This window comes from Callithrix jacchus, chromosome 8, assembly GCF_049354715.1.
Source record: "Callithrix jacchus isolate 240 chromosome 8, calJac240_pri, whole genome shotgun sequence".
NCBI lineage: Eukaryota > Metazoa > Chordata > Mammalia > Primates > Cebidae > Callithrix > Callithrix jacchus.
In genome coordinates, this window is record NC_133509.1 from 109796193 (window position 1) to 109820842 (window position 24650).

A 24650-nucleotide genomic window follows, 5' to 3' on the forward strand; every position below is an offset into this window, starting at 1 on the left:
AGTGGTGTGGTTTAATTAAAGCTCACAATCTGTGAGAATGTGGGGAGGGAATCAGAACATAATCAGAGGCCTGATTATCAGGTTGCCTAGTCAAGTTGAGGAGTTTGGACTTCATCCTACAGGGAAATAAAGTTTATCTCCCTTGCATTTCAGATTTCAGAAGGATTTCTTTTCTTTTTCTTTTTTTTTTTTTTTTTTAAGGAGTCTCATTCTGTCACCAGGCTGGAGTACAGTGGTGGTATCTTGGCTCACTGCAACCTTTGTCTCCTGGGTTCAAGTGATTCTTCTGCCTCAGCTTCCCGAGTAGCTGGGATTACAGGCACTCGCTACCACACCAGGCTAATTTTTGTATTTTTAGTAGAGACAGGGTTTCACCATGTTGGCCAGGTTCGTCTCGAACTCTTGACCTCAAGTGATCCACGCACCTCATCCTCCCAAAGTGCTGGGATTATAGGCATTAAGCCACTGCACTGGGCCCAGAAGGATCTTTGACACAGATACAAAGGATGATGGACTAGAGAAAGCGAGAGTGGAGGCTTAGAACTGCTTAGAGAGCTTTTCAAATAATTCAGGTGGAGGCTACTGAGGAGTTGATTATAGGTAGCAGCAGGGCACAGCTGTTTTCTCTGTTTCTAGTTAGGACTTTGGCCCATCCTTCCAGAATGCCAGTGGCAGTGCTTTCAGGGTTCAGGTGAACGAAGGCACTTGTAAGTGTCCTAATGGAGTTTGAGGCCAGCCTGGGCAACATAGTGAGACCCTGTCTCAATTTATATTAAAACATAAATTAATTAGAAAAATAAAATTAAAAAAAAGGTCCTGAGGACCAGGCAAAATGCCTCAGATAAAGAAACCATCATGAACAGGCACCAGGTGGTTCATTCACACATTTATTTGTTGCTAATTCAGCCATAGGTTTAAAGAACATCTTTTTTATTAGGAAGATGAGCCTTAAAGGTGAATACTTAGGGGCCTGAACACTTAAGGAGGGGAAAGGGATGCTATGTGCTTTCACTTCAAGGCAGCGGGCAGAATGGTACACTCAGTGTGGAGGTCAGTGCGGCATGGTAGCACCTGCAGTCCCAGCTACTTCAGAGGCTATGGTAGTGGGATCGCTTGAGCCCAGAATATCGAGGCTGCAGTGAGCAAGCTATGACCTGGTTTCTTAAAAGAAAAGCTGGGAGTTTATATTCTAGGGATAGGGTAACGAACAACTTCCAAAATGCACAAGATGTATGGGGAACAATTAGTTTGACTGGAATTTGTATGGAGGAAGATCAGAGGCTGTTGCATTGGTGAAGATATCCGGCTCGGCTCGTAAAAAGGCAGTGGGAGCCCTTTAGAAATTCCTGGGATTCTGTTTCTTTGATTCGGAGTTAGGAAGACAAGGAAGTAACAAGTGCCGTCCCTCCCTCCCTTCCTTCCTTCCTCTTTCTTTCTTTCTTTTCTTTTCTTTTTTTTTTAATAGTTAAGGAACCTGAGGCTAGGGGCTGGGGGGCAATGTCATCTGCCCCAGGCCACACAGTGTAAGATCAGGCATGCATGTCTGCCAAGGTTTGAGTTCAAAGTCCGTGCCCCCCTTGGTACAGAGGCAGAAAGGCGCGGTGCCCCCGGGTCCCAAGAGAGAAGGGCGCCAAGCTCAGAGCCAGTTCTGTGGAAGGGTCGGGGAAGGCCTGACCCCGGGGGCGATCCGGTGGCGGGATAATCTTAGACACCTTCAGGAGAACCGGCCCAGGCTGACAGGTTGCGCAAACGGCCCCGCCTGCTCCAGAGAGCCGTACTCCTGGGATGCAACGCAGGCTAGTGGGCGCCTCCGTGGCGCCCACACCCCCCGCCAGTGGTTCGCTCCGAACACCCCTTGCCGGGCAGCGGGTGCTGCGGTCCGCCCCACTTCCGGTTGTTGCCGGGCCCTATATCCGGTGTCCGCCCGCCCTCGGCTCCGCAGCCGCGATGCTGTCCCGGTCCCGCTGTGTGTCTCGGGCATTTAGCCGCTCGCTCTCCGCCTTCCAGAAGGTACGATCTGGCCTAGCCGGGGCCCCAACGGATGAGGAGACTGCTGGCGGGCGGACAGGTGACCTGGAAGGCAGGGGCGCGGCGCGCCGGCCAGCCCGGGCACCAAGGGCACCGGGACGCGGAGGCCGCGCGGGCTGGGCGGCCCGGGGCTGTGGTTGTCCTCGGGACCGTCTTGCGGAGCCCGGCGGCCCCCTGCCTTCTCCAGGCAGCCCGCGGAGAACGTTTCCTGCCTTACCCCCCCCTCCGCGCGGGAGCTGGGGAGCCGCGCCCGTCCACATACTTGACTCAGAGTTGGGGAGGAGGCGCGGCGGAGTCTTCTGGCGGGATTCGGCGCCCGTCTCCTCTTGCTCTGTTAAAATCTGTGGGTATTAGTGAGTCCCATTGGGAAGTTGAGATAGTTTGGCAGGCCCAGCGTGTTGATTGGGTTTGCCAGCCCGGTGTGTTACATTTACCTTCGGAGTTACGAGATTCACCTGTCACCAGCACTGGGACAGCTTTGAGCGTATACTTAAAAGAATTCCTGTTTGTTTTTTTTTTCGTCTTGGGTGATGTCGATAATGTCTTCTTTCTCAACAGGGGAACTGCCCTCTAGGGAGACGTTCCCTGCCTGGTAAGTTCTGCCCTTGCCGTCACCTAAAATGCTCTCCTCCTGGGCAGAGCCGTATGTGAGGAACTCGGGGGTGCCTGTGTTTCTCATAATATTTAAAGGCAGTTCGATTTAGAGAGTAGTGAGACACAATTCTACATAATCATGGGCTATCATTTACTCATTTAGCTTGTAGTTTTTAAGTTTCTGCTGTCAGGCCCTGCGCTAGGGATACAGCAGTGAATACAGCAGTGTACAATTCTTGCTCTCGTGGAGCTCCCAGGCTAGTTGGAAAGTGTCAGTTGCCAAACAAGTGAACAGTGACAACGTTCTGTAAATGCTGAGAAGGAAACACACGAGGGTGGACAGACGAGCCTTCTTTGAGGAGGTCACATAAAAATACGGCCGGGCACCGTGGCCCAGGCCTGTAATCCCAGCACTTTGGGAGGCCTACGCGCGGAGATCATTCTTCCTGGGCAGGAGTTCGAGACCAGCCTAGCCAGCATGGTGAAACCCCGTCTCTACTAAAAATACAAAAATTAGCCGGGCGTGGTGGTGTGTGCCTGTAATCCCAGCTACTTGGGAGGCTGAGGCAGAATTGCTTGAACCTGGGAGGCGGAGGTTGCAGTGAGCCGAGATTCTGACACTGCACTCCAGTCTGGCCGGCAGAGCAAGACTCCGACTCAAAACAAAACAAAAAACACTATGGCCAGCAGAATGTGACGGAGCTAACCCAGTGAAGCCCAGGAAAAAGAGAATGGCATGCACGAAGATCTTCAGGAAGAAAAGAGGTTGGCAGAACTTAAGAACTAGAAAAAAGGTGATTTGGCCAGAGTATTTTAGTTAAGGGAGAGTGGCATGAGATAGAAGATGGTGTAGAAACTGTTTGACGGAGTTTAGATTTTATCCCAATAGTTTTGAAAAAAAAATTAACAATGGTCATTCATAGCTAATTTTCTGTTATATGCCTAAGTATTTGTTGAATGAGTTGATCTTGTGGACTTTCTTTGTACCAAGCATTTATGAGTGCTTTCTGTGAACTTTTTAGTTAATCACAAAATACTAAGAAGTGTTTTCTCTATTTTACAAATGCATAACCCTAGACAAGAGAGATTAAAAGCCTTGGCCAAGGTCACCCACCCAGCGGTTGATCAAGCCAGGTCTACCTGACCCAGCCTGAACTCTTAGCCCACCATGTTCTCATTTACTCAAGGACTCAGCAGATCATTTATTAAGTGCTTACTATAAGCCAGCCACTGTGCTACGTAATAGGGATACACCTATCCTAGCCTCGATGATTGTCTCTAGCCTCGAGATTTTATGGGCTAACTGGAGAGAGAGCAAATACACATTTATGCTCCGACAAGGGTGTAATTAAATTGTGGTTACTACCAGAAAGGAATAAAGGGTGATGAGAGGGTGGCATGATGTAGCCCAGCTGGGGAAGGTTGGGAATGTCAGTAAAGGCTTCCTTGAAGAAGTGACATTTAACTGAGACTTCAATATAAAAGAGCCAAGAAAAATGATATTCCAGGCAAAGTGAATTGTTTGTGCAAAGGTTTTCAGACAGGAAAGGACTTGGCCAGTGATAGACATGGGAAGAAGCCTGTCTGGCTGGAAGGATAGAGTGGGCTGGATGGTACAGGATCGAATAAATTGTGTGGACTTTATTCTAAGAGTTATGAGGACATAAGGCACCTAGCACAACGTGAGCTTGTAGTGGACTCTCAATAACATGTTTTTCAAGTGGGAATTCTGAACAATGCCAGCAAACGTGTTCTCCACTTTATGGGTGGGCAGGGCAATGGAAAGAGCCTTGCACTTGGGATTTGCATTTTGGCTTGGGCTAGTCACTTAACCTCCAGAAGCCCTACATATGTGAAATGGGAATAATGGCAGATGGTCGTTCCACTTCAGAGAGTTGTGACACTGAAAGTCAAAATGAGGTCATTATGTGAAAGCTTTTTATAAACCTAAAGTGCTGTATCGGTGAAACTTGCTGTAGGATGAACTCTGAATTGGACTCCAGGTTCCAAAAATCAGTGTGGGCTGCCAGCTGTTCTAGTTGAAAAAGATACTGTGCTTGAATTTTGCACTGCATAGTCATTGGCTGCTGGACATAGAGGTGATTGGCTTACCTATCTTGGGATGTTTGTGAGAAGGTGGGAGTAAGAGAGAGCTAGCTCTCATTTAGAGTCTCTTGAGCCCATGGTTCAGAAAGAGTTGTTAATCTGGGGAAAAAAAAAAAGACAATATATTCAGAAGAGGCAGCTGTAGTTACTAGTCAACAGATGGGGAAATGCACTTAACTGTTGTAAGGACAGCTGGTGGGCAGAAAGGGGCTGTCACCTTTTTGAGAGTGACCAGGGTGGAAGACTTCAGAAAGGCATGGGAAGTCAGTAATTGAAAGGTGGGCACATGATTTTCTCAGCCCTAGGACATGCTGAAGACCCTGATCCTGAAGTAGCTGAGTCTTTGCTACTAGGGTTCAGGTGATAAGATTTTTAGCCCAATCTTTTCAAACCCAGACCACATGTCCTCCTTGCTTCTCAAATTGGGTTATGTATAGCCATCCCATATCTTTCTTTCTTTTCTTTTTTTTTTTTTTGAGACAGTGGCCCAGGCTGAAGTGCAGTAGTGCGATCTCGGCTCACTGCAACCTCCTCCTCCCTGGTTCAAGCTATTCTCCTGCCTCAGCCTCCTGAGTAGCTGGGACTATAGGTGCGTGCCACCACACCTAGCTAATTTTTGTATTTTTAGTAGAGACAGGGTTTCACTGAGTTGGCCGGTATGGTCTTGATCTCTTGACCTTGTGGTCTGCCTGCCTCGCCTCCCAAAGTGCTGGTGAGCCACCACACCCGGCCATCATCCCATATCTTTCTTAAGCTTCAATTGTATTTGAAGACTTGGTGAGTAGAGATTTTATTATGAAAACATAAAGAAATAATGAAAAGTGACTTTTTAAGGTAAATGAGATTATATAATCACTTTGGGCTGTGCCATCAAATTTTTTCTCTTTCCTTTCCCAAACACATACCCACTCTTAACCTCAAATACCCAGTGCTGTCTGCCATTAAGGCTACTTTGGAAAAGTTTGAGAAGCAAGACATTATGATAAAGATTATATCCATTGCCTGTAGTTGATTCTGTTCTGTCTCAGGGTTGGGGGTGAGCAGACCTACATTCCCAGAATGTATCCTTTGTGAGATAAGAGTTGTTGGTTAAGAGTTGTTTTGTTTCTTGCAGGGGTCTCCTTATGCCAGGGACCAGGTTACCCTAACAGCAGGAAGGTTGTGTAAGTATCACTGGGGCATACAGATATGTGGCCACGGGGTATTTTTAAGACATCAGTTCTAAATTTGACCATCTGATTTCCTCACTGGCCTCCAGATCTAGCAATTGAAGTGGTTATGTTGAGTCCCTAAACTAACCTTGATATTCATTTTTCCCATATGATGTTCCTTGAGCATCAGCCCCATGTCAGGTGTTGAACTGGGAGTGTGCTTGCTCTCCACAGGTATTTAGATTATAATGAAAATTAGGTTGGAACCCTCTTTTTATGGGATAAGTATAGAAGGGTGCTCTTGGATATTCTAGTTGGGTATAAGTCAGCTGAAGGGCTCAAGGTTACATTTATTGTAGAGATTGAGCCATCCTCTCAGTAGCATAGTTACTCATTTTAAAAAGAATAAAAGCATAAAACTGGTTGAGTCCTGGGACTGACTAGTTTGGAGGGAATACTGTTATTGCATAATGCAGAGTTTGGAGAAAGGCCACTCGTGTGTTTCAGATTAATTTTTGCTTATTAATGTTGCTTAAATGCTGCTTTGCATTCCAGGTGTTTTTGTGGTGGTGCTAAGAGAATGCTCTCTAGTAACCTGTTCAACAGCTGTCAGGCTGCTTTGTCTACAGGGAGAATCCTCAAAGTAAAGGGGTCAACAGATAAACTTCTTCCTTAATGTGCATCACAATGAGGATTTTTTGTTGTTGTTTTGAGACAGGATCTTGCTCTGTCCTGGCTGGAGTGAAGTAGCATGATCTTGGCTTGCTGCATCCTCAGCCTCCTAGGCTCAAGTGATCCTTTCATTTCAGCCTCCTGAGTAACTGGGACTACAGACACATGCCACCATGCCCAGCTGATTTTTATATTTTTTGTAGAGATGGGGTGTTTTGCCATGGTGCCAGGGTTTCAAACTCCTGGGCTCAGGTAATCCACCCACCTGCCTTAGCCTCCCAAAGTGGGGGATACAAGCATGAGCTATGGTACCTGGCTGTTTTTTTTTAAATTGAGAAAATGTTGCACTCAGTACTAGAAATATGAATTCCTATGTTATTTTGGAGGGCAGTTTGGTGGTCATAAGTCTTTGAATTATGTATGCCTTTTGGTCTAGCAATTCCATTTCTAGGAATCTATACTGAAGAACTCCTGATATAATAAGATTTCTCTCAAAATGACAGAGCAAGGGATTGGTTAAACTGTAGTATGCTTCACAGGTTCACACTCTGAAAAGTGGGAAAAAGCAGGTTACAAAATGATTTCATTTTCTACTCTATGGTATAATCCCATTGTAACTATTTTTTTTGCTATTTCTAATCTGCAGTGAGCATCTAGTTATTTAGAGATTCAAAGTGTATCACTCATCTGCAATCCAATGAAAATTGGAGCAATCATGAATCTCTACAATAAATACATTAAATATTTGAAAGTAAATAATGAAGAAAAAAGTAAACTTTATGTGGGATCACCCATAATCATGTCACCCTAATCCAGTATTTTCTGTGTGTTGTGCCTCGGTGAATAAGGTACCCACTTTAAGAAATCTTTTATTGTAAAACAATTTTTGGTTTTATGTTTCCACTTAATAGGTGTTATATTTACATGTTTAAAAATTCAAAAAGTAAAAAGGATGTCCGTGAGAAGACTTTTATCCTTGTCCTCTAGCCTTGCAAATGCTTCTTAACAGTGGTGGCCACCACTCAGGGTTCCTGGATGACTGGAGAGCAGCCTCTGCACTTGTGTGTTACCTGTTAGCTCTTGCCTATGGGCATGTACTTTTCATGGTTACAAACTATATGTAGAACATTTTGCATTCTGTAGTTTTTAAATATCTTCACTTTTTTCTTGGTTGTGTATAGACCTTATAGTTACCAACTTAAATCTATTTTACTTTTCTGTTGTAAACGTGTTTGTTGTAGAATATTCAAACAATCCTGAAGTGCAGAAAGTAAAAGTCCCCATCCAAATCATTCTCCCAAATTGTGCAAGTGTGCATGCAACATATAACCATAGATACCATATATGTCTACATCTCTCACCCTCAGAGGTAACCGCTGTTAATGGCTTTGTGCATACAGGGTGATCTCATTCTCCAGTTATATCAACTGGACAGTTATATATATAAACAGTTATATTATTACTGTAAAGGCCATATCAGAAACCACCTTGGTCTCTGAAGTTCCTTTTCAGTGAGTCCAGAATATATTGATGTGCTGCCTTCTAGCAAGAGAACAGAGTAGGAGATACCAGGCTGGGCGTGGTGGCTCATGCCTGTAATCCAAGCACTTTGGAGGCCAAGGCGGGCGGATCACCTGAGGTAGGGAGTTCAAGACCAGCCTGACCAACATGGTGAAACCCCATCTTTTAAAAAAAAAAAAAAAAAGAGATCCAGATGGAGTTTGTGTGTGGTTTTTTTGTTTGTTTTGTGGGGGGGGCGCGTGTGTGTGTGTGTTTGTTTGGCATAATACCTTGTTTTACTTCCGAGTTAACCTTATTAATCTTGCTGCCTTATCTGATCTAAATCTGTAATCTTGAGGGCAGAAATTTCCATTATACCTTGCACAATGGCTTGTACCCTGGGCAAGCCATATATCTATCTTGAATTTAGTTAAGCAAGAAATCTGGCTAGGTATGGTGGCTCACTCCTATAATCCCAGTGCTTTGGATGGGATCTTGGAGACCGGTCTGGGCAATGAAATCCAGAGTCTACAAAAAGTAATTTTGAAAATTAGCTGGGTGGCATATGCCTGTAGTGCCAGCTACTCGGGAGGCAGAGGTGGGAGGATCCCTCAACCAGGAGTTCAAGATTACAGTGAACTATTATCATGCCACTACACTCCAGCCTGGGTGACAGAGCAAGACCCTATCTCTTAAACAAACAACATAATCAAGAAGCTAAGTCCTTTTGGTCTGCAAAGGATCAGGGTGCTTTTTTTTTTTCTATAAAGAACCAAATGTAAGTCTATTTTGTGAGAGCTGCCTTTGCATTGGAACACAGGGACCTGGGCATACTTGTGGAGCTCACTGTTTAAGGTACCTGGGTCATTAGGCTGTATTCCAGACTTGCTGAGTCAGAATCCCTGGGAGAGGGACCTAGACCTGTGAACTTTGAAAAAGTTCCTCTCAGGCAGGGTGTACCGCTCAAGTCTGTAATCCTAGCACTTTGTGAGGCCGAAGCAGTCAGATCACCTGAGGTCAAGAGTTCGAGATCAGCCTGACCAATATGGAGAATCTCTACCTAATTAGCCAGGTGTGGTGGTACATGCATGTAAACCCAGCTACTTGGGAGGCTGAGGCAGGAGAATGGCTTGAACCAGGGAGCCAGAGGTTGTGGTGAGCCAAGATCGTTCCATTGCATTCCAGCCTGGGCAATAAGAGCAAAACTCCGTCTCAAAAAAAAAGTTTCTCCCCAGGTAACACTGATGGACACCCCGGTCAAGAATCACTGTTTAAGGGGAAGGTGACCCATGGGGCATTAATTAGACTAAAATGTGAGTAGTTCACCTGCTAAAGGAGTTAACGTGTTTTTCTTTTGTAGCATTAACAACAGTAGTGTCTTCAGTGTTCGCTTCTTCAGAACTACGGCTGTGTGCAGTAAGTTACCTGCCTTCTTGGGAATGGAATTTTGTGGGAAGAGCAACAATTGATTGAGTTTAAAGAAAAATATTAAAAAGGAAAAATAATGAACTACTTGTGATTTTCTTTTTTGCATTTTTCCTAGAGGATGAGTTGGTTACAGTCAAAACCCCAGCATTTGCAGAATCTGTTACAGAGGGAGATGTCAGGTGGGAGAAAGGTAAGATTTAGTTTCCTCTCACTCTGTTCCCAGGCTGGAGTGCAGTGGCATGATCTCAGCTCACTGCAGCCTCCACCTTCCAGGGTAAAGTGATTCTCCTGCCTCAGTCTCCCAAGTAGCTGGGATTAGAGATGCGTACCACCATGCCTGGCTAATTTATTATTATTATTAGAGGCAGGGTTTTACCATATTGACCAGGCTGGTCTTGAGCTCCTAACTTCAGGTGATCCACCTGCCTCAGCCTCCCAAAGTGTTAGGATTTCAGGCATGAACCACTGTGTGGGGCTTCTCTCACTTAAGTTTAAGTGCTGTCTGAAATTCTCCTCTTCCCCCAGGATATTGTAGAGTTTATAGCTCTGCTTTTTTCTTTACATATGTACTTTCCCCTGGCCCTGTAGGAAAGGGTTTTTATAACATACCTGCCAAAATGCGTTTGTGGCTACTGGAGGCTCCCTGTTAACAGGTAGCCTTTGATTGTCTTTTCAGCTGTTGGAGACACAGTTGCAGAAGATGAAGTGGTTTGTGAGATTGAAACTGACAAGGTAGGCTTATCATATATGTACCAGTTTTTCATGGTCTTCCCTTAGTTTGTTAACCTAATGAAAGAAACGGGGACTTAACTGTTGTTTAGAGATAATTCTTTTTTTTTGAGACAGTTTTGCTCTTGTTACCCAGGCTGGAGTGCAAGTGCGATCTCAGCCCACCACAGTCTCCGCCTCCTGGGTTCAGGCAATTCTCCTGCCTCAGCCTCCTGAGTAGCTGGGATTACAGGCACGCGCCACCACGCCCAGCTAATTTTTTGTATTTTTAGTAGAGATGGGGTTTCACCATGTTGACCAGGATGGTCTCGATCTCTTGACCTCGTGATCCACCCGCCTCGGCCTCCCAAAGTGCTGGGTTTACAGGTGTGAGCCACCGCACCCGGCTAGAGATAATTTTTAACTAGCTCTGACCTCAGTTGTAAAATTATTGGATTCGCTCAATTTAAAAAAATTTTTTTACATTTAACTTCCTTTTTTTCCGAGATGGAGTCTTGCTCTGTTGCCCAGGCTGGAGTGCAATGGCCTGATCTCAGCTCACTGCAACCTCCACCTCCCAGCTTCAAGCAATTCTCATGCCACAGCCTCCCTAGTAGCTGGGATTACAGACGCATGCCACATGCCTGGCTAATTTTTGTATTTTTTGTAGAGACAGGGTTTTACCAGGCTGGTCTCAAACTCCTGACCTCAGATTATCTGCCCACCTTGCTCTCTCAAAGTGCTGGGATTACAGGCATTAGCCACCTTGCCTGGCCCACATTTAACTTTAGATTGATTGTTCACTGTGTTGTACTTCAATTAGCTTTAGTCTTATAGTGTGTGATGCGGGGAGGGGTGGAGAGGGTAAATGAGCTGTTTGTTTTTCCTGTATCACTTGGAAACCTATTAACTGAATATTGCCTGAATGTTTCTGAGAAAGGACAGAAAGAATGAATCTTCACAATGGTGATGACTTGTCATCCCCCTTGCTCTGAAAGTTTGGCCTTAGGTGTTTGTGTGCAGGGCTTTATATGTCTGTGTTGCAACTATTGTGACTTATTGGAGATTCTATACCAACTCTAATACTGGATAAACATTTGGGCTTCTTCCATCTGTCTTCCTCTTTCAGACGTCTGTGCAGGTTCCATCACCAGCAAATGGCGTGATTGAAGCTCTTTTGGTACCTGATGGGGGAAAAGTCGAAGGAGGCACTCCACTTTTCACACTCAGGAAAACTGGTGGTAAAGAAGTTCTCCTGGTGGTCAAGGTCTCCAGTATTCCCTGTTGGGATTGGGACTGAGCATAATGTGCTAATTCTCTGATATGTCAAGACTCTGTCATTCCAGCTGCTCTTAGTTGAGGGAATAAAGGGGAAATTTATATAGTGTGAACTTAAAATGTCAACTTCTAGAAGAAAAGTTTATTTAAAAAATATTGCACTCTGTTCTTTCCATGGGTGTTTCTTAGCAGGAGCTGAGAAATGGGACCTTTTCTTACAGATAGACAGATTGAGCATACCTAATCTGAAAATCCAAAATCTGAAGTGCTCCAAAACTGAAAATTCAAAATCTGAAATGCTTCAAAACTTTTTGAGCACTGACATAATGCTCAAAGGAAACTCTCATTGTCTATTATGGGGAATTCAGTGTTGTTTCTTTTCACATCTATTCTCTCATATCATCTCTAGGAAGGATTGGTATTTCTCTTGGGAAGGAAGGAGAAAAGAATTTGTAGTGGACCTAATAGGATTAGAACTTAATAACAGTTTATCTGTTAAATTTTATAACCACTAAAAAGACTATTTCTTTTTCCTGGGTGAGAATCATACCCCTAGACCAACAAGCCACAAAAGTCTATTTCTTTTTCACTGTTACACTCGTAAAGCAGGTAGACCGCATCATTGAAGGTTAATCAGGACAAGACCAGATGCTCAGGGTAGAAAATATGTATGGTAGAAGGCTAGGAAATCAGAATAGTCCTCCTGTTGCAGATGTTTGTCTTAGCATTAACCTTGGATATAATGTTCAGATGGGTAAAAAATAGAAACAAACATTTCGTTTAAAGTTGTGAGATTATTACTTGGCCACTTTAGTGATTTATGAGTCATCCTCGATGAAGCGCTTTCTTAAGCCTGAGTAAACCCTTGATGAACCTTTTATTTTAGTTTTTTAAATTTATTTTTTATTTTATTTGAGATGGAGTTTCGCTCACTCTTCTCGCCAGGCTGGAGTGCAGTGGCGTGATCGTGGTTCACAGCAACCTCTGCCTCTTGAGTTCAAGCGATTCTCTTGCCTCAGCCTCCTGAGTAGCTAGAACTACAGGTGCGCGCCACCACGCCCAGCTAGTTTTTATATTAGTAGAGATGGGGTTTCACCATGTTGGCCAGGATGGTCTCAATCTCTTGACCTTGTGATCTGCCCACCTTTGCCTCCCAAAGTGCTAGGATTATAGGTGTGAGCCACCGTGCCCATCCTATTTTTTATTAGTATTCTTGCATATATAATGTTAAAATAGAGGATGAGAGTATCAGTAATTAGAAATATATTATGTTTATATATGCATTTCAATATTTTAAATTCCCTCAGTGTTTTTTGTTTGTTTTGTTTGTTTTTTGCTTGGAAGTTTACATTTTCTTGGGCTTCGTAGGTGCTTTGAAAGTACTTGCTGAATTTGTTCAATAGATAGCTGTGAAATTGGGAAGGGAGCTAAATTGAGCCAATTGTCTGATAGACATTTAGGGACCCTGAGGAATAGAGAATAGTGCCTTATGTCATTGCACATGTGTCTCATAGTGCCTTGCGTATTGCTGATACCCAGTAGACATTTGTTACTTGTTTGGAACTAGAGTTTTTGCCACTAAATTTTGCTTAGTAGCTGTGATTTGGTTGCTTTCCATTTCAAACAGTGCCAGTGGCATCTATCTTTCTTGTTTTTCAGCTGCTCCTGCTAAGGCCAAGCCAGCCGAAGCTCCTGCTGCTGCAGCCCCAAAAGCAGAGCCTACAGCAGCGGCAGTTCCTCCTCCCACTGCAGCACCCATACCCACTCAGATGCCACCAGTGCCCTTGCCCTCACAACCTCTTTCTAGCAAACCTGGTAGGCCTCCAACTCCCACGTGTCAAGTGGGAGAACATCTCATCCAATATGTTCTCTCACAGGGTAAACTCTAAGACTAACTATGGTTCTGATTTGTAGAAAGAATTCTAGACTTTGTATCTGAAGGCCTGCTTTGCATCTCAGCTTTCTGTTACTAGCTGTGTGACTTCAGGCCAGTCACTTAATTCATCTGAGCAGATTGTTCATCTGTGAAGTTGGAGTGATTGTAATATACCTCAGAATATCTTGAAGATTGACAGTACATATGAAGGCACTGGCACAAACGCAGTAGATGTTTCTTTCCTTGTCTGATACAGCTTTATCCTCTTCTCATTTTCAGTGTCTGCAGTAAAACCCACTGCTGCCCCTCCACTAACTGAGCCAGGAGCTGGCAAAGGTAGTCTGCGTTCAGAACATCGGGTAAGCCTCTGAGGACCACTTCCAGGAAAGAGGCTCAGGGGGGCAGTGTTGATTACTGGAGAATGGGTGTGGTGGTGCCTACATTTGAATGACTGGCAGCTTATTCCCTCAGCCTTGGCAAAGAAAGGGAGTTTAGGATATAACTTCTTCATAGTCACATAACCTTCAAATGATAGGACCAGAACTCTAGGTCTTCTGAACACTTTGTTCAGTGGTTTTTCCCACTAAATTATGCTACCAATGAAAGCTTTGGGTAAGTTAAATATTTGTAGGGGATGGTAGCTTAGTAACTCACCCCCTTCCTCCCACGATGTCACACACTTCAGAGAGGTGGTTTAGTGAGCTCTATTCCTGTACTTCTGGGATACTTAGCTATTATAGCTAAGGGATAATATTCAGTAGCAATAGCTGTCAGTTGCAGATATAAAACCTCAAGGAAGTATGGTCAAGAGTGTGGTTCCTCTGCCTGAGAATACTTCGTAAAAATACGATAGCCTTAAAAGTTTGTTGCTTATGAGGTTCCGTTCCACAAATAGCTATTCTCATGCCAGTCTTTATCAATAGAAATTGCCCTTTCTCTTATGATTCTTACGCTGGCTAGACTACACTACACTGCATTCTTTCATAAAGTGTTTTTGGTTTTTAAATCACTGTTTCTGAACCTTCATTCTTGGTCAAGCTTCAAGCACATCTGAGTGAGTAGTTTTGGCTTGTTTTTGCTGGGAGGAGAAAGGGCCACCACAGGAAAGGGAATCCTGGCACTCTTGTTGTACTTAGATACTGTAGTCCTTGGCCCTCCATTCGTAGCAAGTCGTGCTATTTCTGACTACATGGCGAATGCTTGACCCAGAGAGATCAGATTGTCAATACTTGTTCCACTTTCACTTTCAGGAGAAAATGAACAGGATGCGGCAGCGCATTGCTCAGCGTCTGAAGGAGGCCCAGAATACATGTGCAATGCTGACAACTTTTAATGAGATTGACATGAGGTAGTGTCTCTAGTCCTTTTATCCCCTAGGCCCTTTTTCTTAGAGAACACTTGAACTTGGCCGGGCATGGTTCCTCATGCCTGTAATCCAAGCACTTTGGAGGCCAAGGCAGGTGGATCACCTGAGGTTGGGAGTTCAAGACCAGCCTGACCAACATGGTGAAACCCTGTCTTTAAAAAGAAAGAGAGGACACTTGAACTTGCCCCAGTCTTTATCTAGTGCTGATTCTAAAACTAACTTGTCAGGGAAGAGGTACTTCTTTGCTTTATTGTTGACTTTCACAGAGTGACCCACTGGCTTCATCTCTAATTGGCCTTCCGGATACTATGCCTGCCTTCTCCGTGACCTTAACCTTAACCTTAGCTAGGTGTAGTGGCTCACACCTGTAATCCTAGCACTTTGGGAGGCCAAGGCAGGCAGATTGCTGGAGTCCAGGAATTCAAGACCAGCCTAGGTAACACTGCGGAACCTCATCTCTACAGAGAATACAAAAATTAGCCAGGTGTGGTAGTGCACACCTGTAGCCCCAGCTGCTTGGGCTGAGATGGGAGGATCGCTTGAGCCCAAGAGGTTGAGGGTACAGTGAGCTGAGATCATGCCATTGCACCCCAGCCTGGGCAACAGACTGAGACCCTGTCTCAAAGAAACAAAACAAAACCAAACCCAACAACTTAGTGTTTTAGACTTTTAGTGTATGTGCTGCTGAAGCAAGTATGCGTTTTAGACTTTTAAAACTGAATCTTAGGATTTCTGATAGAGTAGTCGTAATCGTACACAATGACTGGTGTCAGGTTGCCAAACAGAGATGAGCAACCAGGCCAACATGGTTTATGTGCAGGTCTCCCACTCAGGATGGAGAGGCCTTGACAGCATGCCTGGAGCCAGGGCACCACATCCTACTTCTTTCACACAGATTCAGAATCGGGTGGATGAAAAGGCAAAGATAGGCGGGGCTTGTCTTTCAGTTTACCCAGCTTTGATAGCGAAATGGAAAACAAGTTGTGTTTTTAAATAACCCGAGAATGTTAACCAAAGGTACTAATTCACTAGGTGTGCTCATTTATATAGTGAGCTAATTGTTGACTCACCTGTTTTCTTCAAGATTTTGATATGTTCAAGTATCAGCACTGTCAGGAAGAGAAATTTGACAAACATGTTTTGAGTATGTACTGTACACAGAGTACTATACTGTGGAATTCAGTGGGGATATAGGCTGGGTGCCATGGCTCTTGCCTATAATTCCAGAGCTTTTGGGAGGGCAAAGCAGGAGCATTGCTTGAGTTGAGGAGTTGGAAACCAGCCTGGGCAACGTTACCAGACTCTGTCTCTACATAAATTTTAAAATTTAGCCAAGTGAAGGCTGGGTGCGGTAGCTCACCCCTGTAATCCCAACACCACTTTCAGAAGTCGAGGCGGGTGGATCACATAAGGCCAGGATTTCAAGACCAGTCTGGCCAATGTGGTGAAACTCTGCCTCTACTAAAAATACAAAAATTACCCAGGTGGCACATGTGTATAATCCCAGCTACTCGGAAGGCTAGGGCATGAGAATTGCTTGAACCCAGGAGAAGAAGGTTGTAGTGGCTAAGCTCAAGTCACTGCACTGCAGCCTGGGCAACAGAGTGAGACTCTGTCTCAAGAATAAAAAAAAATCAGCCAGGTGTGGTGGTGTGGACCTATAGTCTTAGCTACTTGGGAGGCTCAAGCAATCCTCCTGCCTCCGCCTTCCAGATGGCTGGGACCACTAGGAACACAGGTGTGTGCCACCAGACTCGGCCAATTTTTTACACCTGATCTTAGCCAAAAGGCCGAGAAGCGATGGCCAATTTTTTTAGTTTTTGTAGAGACAAGGTCTTGCTATGTTGCCTAGGCTGGTCTCCCGAACTTCTAGTGTCAAGTCACCCTGCTGCCTTGGTCTCCCACTGGGATTACAGGCATGAGCTGCCATGCCTGGCCAGAAAATAATTTTTAACAGGTCTTCAAGAATGACTAGCATTTTGTCAACGTTGTGGAGAAAGGTCATCCCAGATGATGTAAACAGTATAGACCCTGAGATGGGAAAGTAGAAGACACATTTGAAAAATTGTTAGAAATCATTTCTGTGAGGATTATGTATGTATCAAAGAATGGTAAAGAAGGTTGGATCCTTATTTCAGAATGTTTGGAATGCCAGGGTAGGAATTTATACTTAATTCAGGAAGCAAATCAAGTCTCAGGTTATCTCTTTGTTTCTTTTTGTCCTGAGGGTTTAGTGTGTGAATCTACTTTTCCTTAGAGAAATTTGTTTTTCTTTGGAAGGGATTTGAAAAATAGGGAGAAGGGAGTGTTTTCTTGTTAGTGTGCTGTGGCATTGTTCAGAGTAGGGCTCTGTGACCTGTTTTACTAGATGTCATCCATTCTGTTGGGAAATTTTCAAAGAGACTGGATGACATTCAAGCCAAAGATTTCTCTCTTGTTCATAGGATGTAGGAAAGGACCTTGACTAATGAGTCACAAAGGCTGCAGCTTATGTTTCAGTGCATTAGGGCCAGATTATACCAAATTGAATTGGACGTTGAAATTCTACCCAATTTCTTAAGACAAAACATGTAAATATTTTGGCCTTGAAAGATGCAGTTGGCCCAACAGCTTTGATTGGAAAGTAAGCATAATAGCAGGATCTTCTTTCAGCAGCTAATCAAGGTGTCACTTAACAATTGCCTGCGGTCTTGCTGTAGCCTAATCTGGTTTAGATAGAGTGCCCTTTGGGTCTTCTGCTTATCAGCTAACCCATAAGGGACATTTCCAGGCCTTCTCCCTTCCCCTATTGTCTCAGCCTTTGCCTCCAAGGGCAGAGCTCTGAAATAGAAACTACTTAATGACCAGACAATAACATTTGGGCAGGTTTGAGAGCAGAGATGTTTATCACATCTCTTTCCCTCTTCTGCAGCTCTTGTGTCTTGGGAACCAGTAATGTCTTTAGGGTGGTAATCCTAGCACTAAATAAGGTTAGAATCAGGAAACCAAACATTTTAAACCCAATCAATCCCCCTTGAAAAATTTCCTTTTTCAGAAAACAAAAGATCTGAAGGGGCTGTTAAAATTGTACCATATCTTACCTTTCATGCTAATGTGGAATTAGGCCATTAGAGGGAGAAAGGGAGAACTGAGCATTTGACCTTGAGATAAAGTTAAATTCAATTTTCATTATAGAACTGCATTACTGCATTCCGATAAATGCTGAGGTTTCTGCAGCAAAGTAATGGGAAAACCATTTCCCACTAACTCTGCTATGTGTATTTGGAAAAAAAAAAAAAAGGTCCAAAAATAAAGGCTTGTTCATGTTGTAAAGGATTTTCAGAAGACTTGCTGCTTAATCTGAAGGGTACAGGCCTGTACCACAGGTAACCACTTTTCTAACTACCAAGGAAATCACAGTCATTAAACTAATCTTAAGGGCAAGAGCTGTGTCTTAATTAGCTTTTATCTTCGTGCCTGGCCCTGACCCTCACATATAGTAGGTGTTAGTACCTGTTTGATAGAATGAGTGGATGGAGGCTGGGCATAGTGGCTCACACCTGTAATCCCAGCGCTTTGGGAGGCCGAGGCAGGCAGATCACTGAGGTTGGGAGTTCGAGACCAGCCTGACCAACATGGAGAAACCCCATCTCTACTAAGAATACAGAAAATTAGCTGGGCATGGTGGCGCTTGCCTGTAATTCCAGCTACTTGGGAGGCTGATGCAGGAAATTGCTTGAGTCCGAGAGGTGGAGGTTGCAGTGAGCAAAGATCACACCACGGCACTCCAGCCCAGATAACAGTGAGATTCTGTCTCAAAAAAAAAAAAAAAAAAAAAAAGTGGATGGAACTGCTAACTCTGGAAAGATGAAGATGAATGAATCTGACTTTCCATGAATTTGAAAGAACACTGGGTTATATACCCTTCCATGCATAGTCATGACTGCTTTTTCTTACATGAAGCCTCATGTACTGGTGAGGTTTTTATTTTAATCTCCACTAATCAAGAGATAGGAAGAATATCACACAGGAGTTATACTCAGATTTGGTGGGGGTTTTTTTTGGTATTCCAATAAGAAATAAAAAGAATATTGCTTATTTTGTAGGTTTTGTTTATACTTTAAAACATAATTTTTGTCAGGATGGATAGCTTACAGTTATTCAGGGCAGGGATGTTGGTATGCTGTATGATCTCTTGTTCGTATGACGTGTCACTGAAATCTGTGACTCCTAGACTATGAATGAGGCCTGTAAAGAGTTCAACCCACCTTAAAGACAGATTGGACCTGATTCCTTTATATTCCTTTGTAAAGAATATATTGTATATTCTTTGTAAAAGAACAGAGTTACTGTGTTAAACTCAGGCAGACTGTTTCAAACTTGAACTAAGGTAATGGTCCAGAGTAAGGGAAAAGCTCTCACCTGATTGTGTACCTGGCGTGAGAAACCTGTGTGAAAGTCAAAATCAAAGCTTTGTGTCAGTTTGTTTTGTAATATGTTTTTACAGTAACATCCAGGAGATGAGGGCTCGGCACAAAGAGGCTTTTTTGAAGAAACATAACCTCAAACTAGGCTTCATGTCAGCGTTTGTGAAGGCCTCAGCCTTTGCCTTGCAGGAACAGCCTGTTGTAAACGCAGGTGAGTTGCTTGTGGCCAGAATTGGGGAGGTCCTGGGAGGTAGGTATATGAGCACAGACCTGCTCGCACATGCAGAGGATCAACAAACCAACGCTTTTTATTTGCTACCTGTAGAAATATGAGTGTCTTCCCCAGGGATTTCTTGGTTCACCTTCCTGAAGCAGCATCGTGCTTATTTTCTCCCCAGCAGCTGGGCAGAAAAGTTTCTCTTCCCAGTGCACAGCTCAGCAGCTGCTCAGGCAGCAGGCAGTTCTGGGATAGCCCAGCTCTCCAGGCTGTCTCCTGTCAAGGAGGAAGCTCATATTCTGGCTTCTTCCCCACCCCAGCTTCACAGGCCCTGTTATCTTGGGGCCTGACTTCCACACTTGGTGTAGGCTCCTAGCTGACCTTCGATCTCAGGTCATGGGTCTCACTGGAGCTTGGGCTTGGCCTCTCTTTCATGGACTTGGTACTCATTTTCTTTCCTCTTTATTCACCTGCGTCATTGTAGTGTTGACCTAACAAGTAGTTTGTTTTTCTGTTGACACACTTCTCTGTTCTTTGAGATATTGGAAAGGGGGGCAGTAATACCTTTGCCATCCTCAGCAGTGTCAAGGGCCCTAAAGGTCTAGAAGTAGAAGCCCTAGTCCCTCTCATTGAGTGGTGTACTCCAGGGAAATAGAAGGCCATCTTTGTTTTGCCCAAAATACCTCTTTTTGTTTTTCCCATTCTTCTCAAGCCTTCCTGATTGGCTGTCTCCATCTTTTTCAGTGGCCCCCTTCTGCTTGCCCACACATGTAGGCAGCCCTCAAAATTCTCATGGCCTCTTTTTCACTTTACGTGCTTCCTCTGGATGTCTTATCTTAACAGTACAACATGGACTTTAAGTGGAAATGATTCCCAAGCCTTTTTTTTTCCCATTAGTGCTAGGAGTACATTTTCAGGTACTGGTTTGCCATCTCTTGAGGGTAGCATATTCAAAGCCAGATCATCCCGCTTACTCTTGGATCTCCTTTCTGCCTCTTGTTGAGAGTTGGAAGCAGAGACTGGGCAGCATCTCTATTCCCCTTTTCCTTTGCTAATTTGCCCTTTTTTGGAACATTTGTTAACCCTAGCCATTCTCTGCTGAGGGAGGGCTTGAGTAGAGCTATTTGACAAGAATTCAGTGCATACCTATTCTATGTAAGACAGGGTGTTCAGCCCTTCTTAGGGTTGCCAAAGGAATGGATGCTCCTATGCCCATGCTCAGTCAGGGGACTTGGGAGATACTATACTTGGTTGGGATGGGAGTAAGTGGAATGCCATCTGCTATGCATAAAGCACTGGTGTTCATGGTGGTGGGTCAGCCTACACTATGTCAAGCTCTGCAGATTTTTACTCTGTTAATGCAAGTATTACTCATTAGCTTTAACCTGGGGAGTTGTGTGTAACGTGTTTTCTCTCTCACAGTGATTGATGATACAACCAAAGAGGTGGTGTACAGGGATTATATTGACATCAGTGTTGCAGTGGCCACCCCACGGGTATGTTGGGGCAAGAGGTGGGGAACACTTGTCTTAGATCCACACCTTATCTGTGTGAAGAAGGAGATTGCACAAGAGAGATCATTTCTTTAATTCTGTATTTTTAGAAGGAGTTAGTAAAAGTAACCTTTTTTTCTTTTAAACCGTACCACATTTTTTTTTTTAAGACTTTCTGTTAATCATGTTGAGTAATGAAGGCATTTTAGGGAGGGGATGCCACTGGTTGAATCAAAGGAGTTGTAATTATAAAACATACTATTAATTTGCAACTGAAAACAGCTCTTCACCCCCATCAGGGTCTGGTGGTTCCAGTCATCAGGAATGTGGAAGCTATGAATTATGCAGATATTGAACGGACCATCACTGAACTGGGAGAGAAGGTAAGGTAGAAAGATGCATGTATGTGAGCTGCTGGGCAGGCGAGGGAAGAGAGCCTTCTGAAGGCCGGGCTTACCAGCAAGCAGCACTCATGGAATGTAAAGTGCATAGCCCCTAGGAAAGACAGTGGCCCATGAGAGCTAAGTATTTTATATATCTGGTGGAGTTTACCAGGCTCTGGTAACTGAAATCTCATCAGATGAGACCTGCTGGAAAAGAAAAGATCTTTGAAGTCAGCTGAACGAAATTGTGCCTTTTCTTTGGTGGAGCACTGGTCATGGTCACCTCAGCCGAACAACTGTCACACGGAAGCCAGCACTTGTGCCACTGATCTAAGATAAAAGCTTTCTGGGCTTCCTTTGCTTTTTTGAGAGACAAGGTCTTGCTGTGTTGGCTAGGCTGGAATGGAGTGGTGCAGTCATTGCTTACTGCAGCCTTGTACTCCTGGGCTCAAGCGATTCTCCTGCCTCAGCCTCCCGAGTAGCTGGGACTACAGGTGTGCACCACCATGCCTGGCTAATTCTTAAGTTTTTTGTACAGATGGGGTCTTCCTGTGTTGCCCAGGTTGGCCTTGAACTCCTGGCTTCAAGCAGTCCTGCCTCAGCCTCCCAAAGTGCTGGGATTAGGGAATGATTTTGGGTGAAGGAAGCTGGGTTGGCTTAATATGACAATTATGAAATCTGTTTTTAGGCCCGAAAGAATGAACTTGCCATTGAAGATATGGATGGTGGTACCTTCACCATTAGCAATGGAGGAGTTTTTGGCTCCCTCTTTGGAACGCCCATAATCAACCCCCCTCAGTCTGCCATCCTGGGCATGCATGCCATCTTTGACAGGCCTGTGGCTATAGGAGGCAAGGTAGGAACCATCACTTCTAAGGTCCTAAGGTCCTAGTGGCTAGGTCTTGATGACAGGGAAATCCAACTAAGTGCTAATTATAAAACGTTTACCATAATTTCAGGCCTAAGTTCCATTTCTTAGTTTCTAATTAATAGCTGAGGCACTGATTATCAAATTGTGATCTGGATCAGCATCATATGGGAACTTGTTAGAGATGCATATTCTTAGACCCCATCCCAGACTTGAAGTGCAGATGATCCTGATGCACATTCAGGTGGGAGAATCACTGAGCTGAGAAGGCTTGTTTGCTGCTGTGGATTGGGGGATATAGGTGGAGATGGTTCCTTGTCCTGGGAAACAGATAACAATTAGGCATGTCAGTCTGTGAGCTGCCAAGTTGTATGATAAAGCTTGGAAGTGTCCTGGGAGTTCAGAGAATGAAGTATTAAAAGGGGCTTGAACTGGCCCTTGGAAGTTATGTTGGTATCAAAAACCTTTCTGGGAATTCTTGTGTTTAGAATCCTTTTGGGTCACTAACTCCTGTGTGAAACCAAAATATAAAAGGCAGTTGTGAGAAGACAGTTTTCTTGGTAAACTTTGTTTCTGAGTGGGGAGGCTTTGCACTGAGGGTAAGGCTTGGTCTTTGAAAATACTGTAAATATGCAGAGGCAACATCAGTAGGAAAGGTTCTGGAATTGGGAACTTTCTTATGGGCCATGCTGAATCTCCTCCTTCAGCAAGGCTGTCTTTGGCTTGCTGGAGGGAAACCTATTTACCTTTCCTCTCTGTAGGTGGAGGTGCGGCCCATGATGTACGTGGCATTGACCTACGATCACCGGCTGATTGACGGCAGAGAGGCTGTGACTTTCCTCCGCAAAATCAAGGCGGCGGTAGAGGATCCCAGAGTCCTCCTCCTGGATCTTTAGGAGGAAGCCACACACCCTACAAATCATGCAGGAACTGAAAAACCAGTCTTACCCCTGCCCCCTCATGGGTCCCAGGTTTGCCTGGTGACAGGCAGGCACATGCTGTTGGCCTCAAGCAAGGAAGCAGAGCACTATGTAACCAGCAGTCACAGGTCTTTTCTTGGTGTTCCTGCCAGGCTCTCTCCCTCTCTGCACCTGTCTCACCCTTGAATATCTTAATTCTTTAGGCTTGAGAGAGAGAGCCTTAATGGATGTTCATTAATATTCCTGCCTTTCTTCCATCAGCCCTCTGCAAAGATGATTTTCCTTCTCCCTAGTGCCAGTATACTATAGAGAAACCCCCGGGGACCACATGACTAAGTTCCTGTCTTCTGAAAGTCTGTTCTGCAGAGACAACTAGGAGGATGCTGTGCCTCTCAAGCACAGAGCAGCCTTTGTCCTGGCTGTGCACATTCTCACTTGATTCCACCTGTGTGGAGGGATGGAACACAGGCAAAGAGGTGCTGCTTTGTTTCTTAAATGGCACCTTCATTCTCTGTTGTCATTGACTTCAAGATGCCTCTTCTACCTCTTCCAGGAAGCACAGGCCAGAGGATCTCGGTGGGTGAGTGGGAGAAGAGGGCAGAGGTCCCCTGAGGTCACATGTAATCCTCATGGAAGGAGAGCCCAGACCTGCCCTCATGCTCTCCATCATAGGCTCACACCAAGAAGATCTGTCTTGGCACAGTCTCTCTCACCTGGGGTTGTGGCAACCCTTTCTAAACCCTTTCCTGGTTGCTGGGCCTCATTCCAGCACCTTGTTCTTATTTAAATCAGATTCTACCACATCATGGCAGTGGGACCGAGGAAGGGCCAGAGCCTGATAGAGACTAGGGAAGGGAGGTCTCCCTCAAATTGACTTGAGCTTTTCAGTTAAGTTGGTGTAAGCACGTGGGCTGAGGAGGCAGTTCTTGTTCCTTCCTGCGTTATAGCGGGGCCTTGTCTCTTCCTCTGCAGGACACAGTTCTGGAGGACAATGGACTATGGTAGGAAGCCACCCTGAGGGTGTTAGTACATTGTGGGGAAATGGTTGAGGTCATTTCCAAGGTGTGCTACCCTTGGATCTGGGCACAATCATTGGATTTCCTTGGAGTATGGTTAAATGCAAGTATCTTGTGAAAGCTACTGGGATTCATGGCTTTGTATCTAACTGCATCCAGGCCTGAGGCTGCTGACATTTGACATTGGGGCCATTAGAAAGTGCCCGTTCATATCTTGAGCCAAGAAGTGAGGCCTGGGGGTGGGGGAGGGGGGAAGGGGTGGGAGCCAATACTGAGTGCCTGCAGCATCTACTACTCTGTCTTCACTATTCAGAACTTGTAACTGAAGTATTTAAAGAAACAGATTTTAAATGCAAATTAAAGGGCAGATGTTCTCAAACAGGGTTCCTGCATCTGTGCTCCTTTTGGCTATGGAGGTTCAGGTCCGCAGCAGTGTTGCACTCGCATTAGTTTGAAAGCCACTTAAGGTCCTGTTGCTTAGCTTGTGAAATCTCACGTGTGGAAGTTAACACTATCCTAATTTGACAGAAGATAGAACCCTGGCTGCCAGCCAGGAAAGTGTTGACAAAAAGAGTCAACCTCTGTAAAATATTTGAAGAGATTCTGAGCCAAATATGAGTGACCAGTGGCCTGTGACAGA

The 24650-nt window shown here is 44.6% G+C and overlaps 1 protein-coding gene across 4 annotated transcripts; it reads left to right on the forward strand.

Annotated features, from left to right (window-relative positions):
• Positions 1 to 1915: 1915 nt before the first annotated feature.
• On the forward strand, positions 1916 to 24389 carry DLST (dihydrolipoamide S-succinyltransferase). Of its 4 annotated transcripts, XM_035261038.3 has the most exons (15): positions 1916 to 2010; positions 2587 to 2620; positions 5843 to 5891; positions 9412 to 9467; positions 9595 to 9669; positions 10156 to 10211; positions 11317 to 11428; positions 13125 to 13280; positions 13621 to 13700; positions 14592 to 14689; positions 19194 to 19324; positions 20753 to 20826; positions 21123 to 21206; positions 21895 to 22062; positions 22836 to 24389. In XM_035261038.3, exons 1-15 carry the CDS (start codon positions 1948 to 1950, stop codon positions 22968 to 22970), a joined length of 1371 nt encoding a protein of 456 aa, XP_035116929.3. In that variant the 5' UTR covers positions 1916 to 1947; the 3' UTR covers positions 22971 to 24389. The 4 variants fall into 4 exon arrangements, with proteins under 4 accessions (XP_035116929.3, XP_054096183.2, XP_054096182.2 ...); XM_054240208.2 differs by lacking the exon at positions 5843 to 5891 and having other exon boundaries at positions 9597 to 9669; XM_054240207.2 differs by lacking the exon at positions 2587 to 2620 and having other exon boundaries at positions 9597 to 9669.
• The last annotated feature ends 261 nt before the right edge of the window (positions 24390 to 24650 follow it).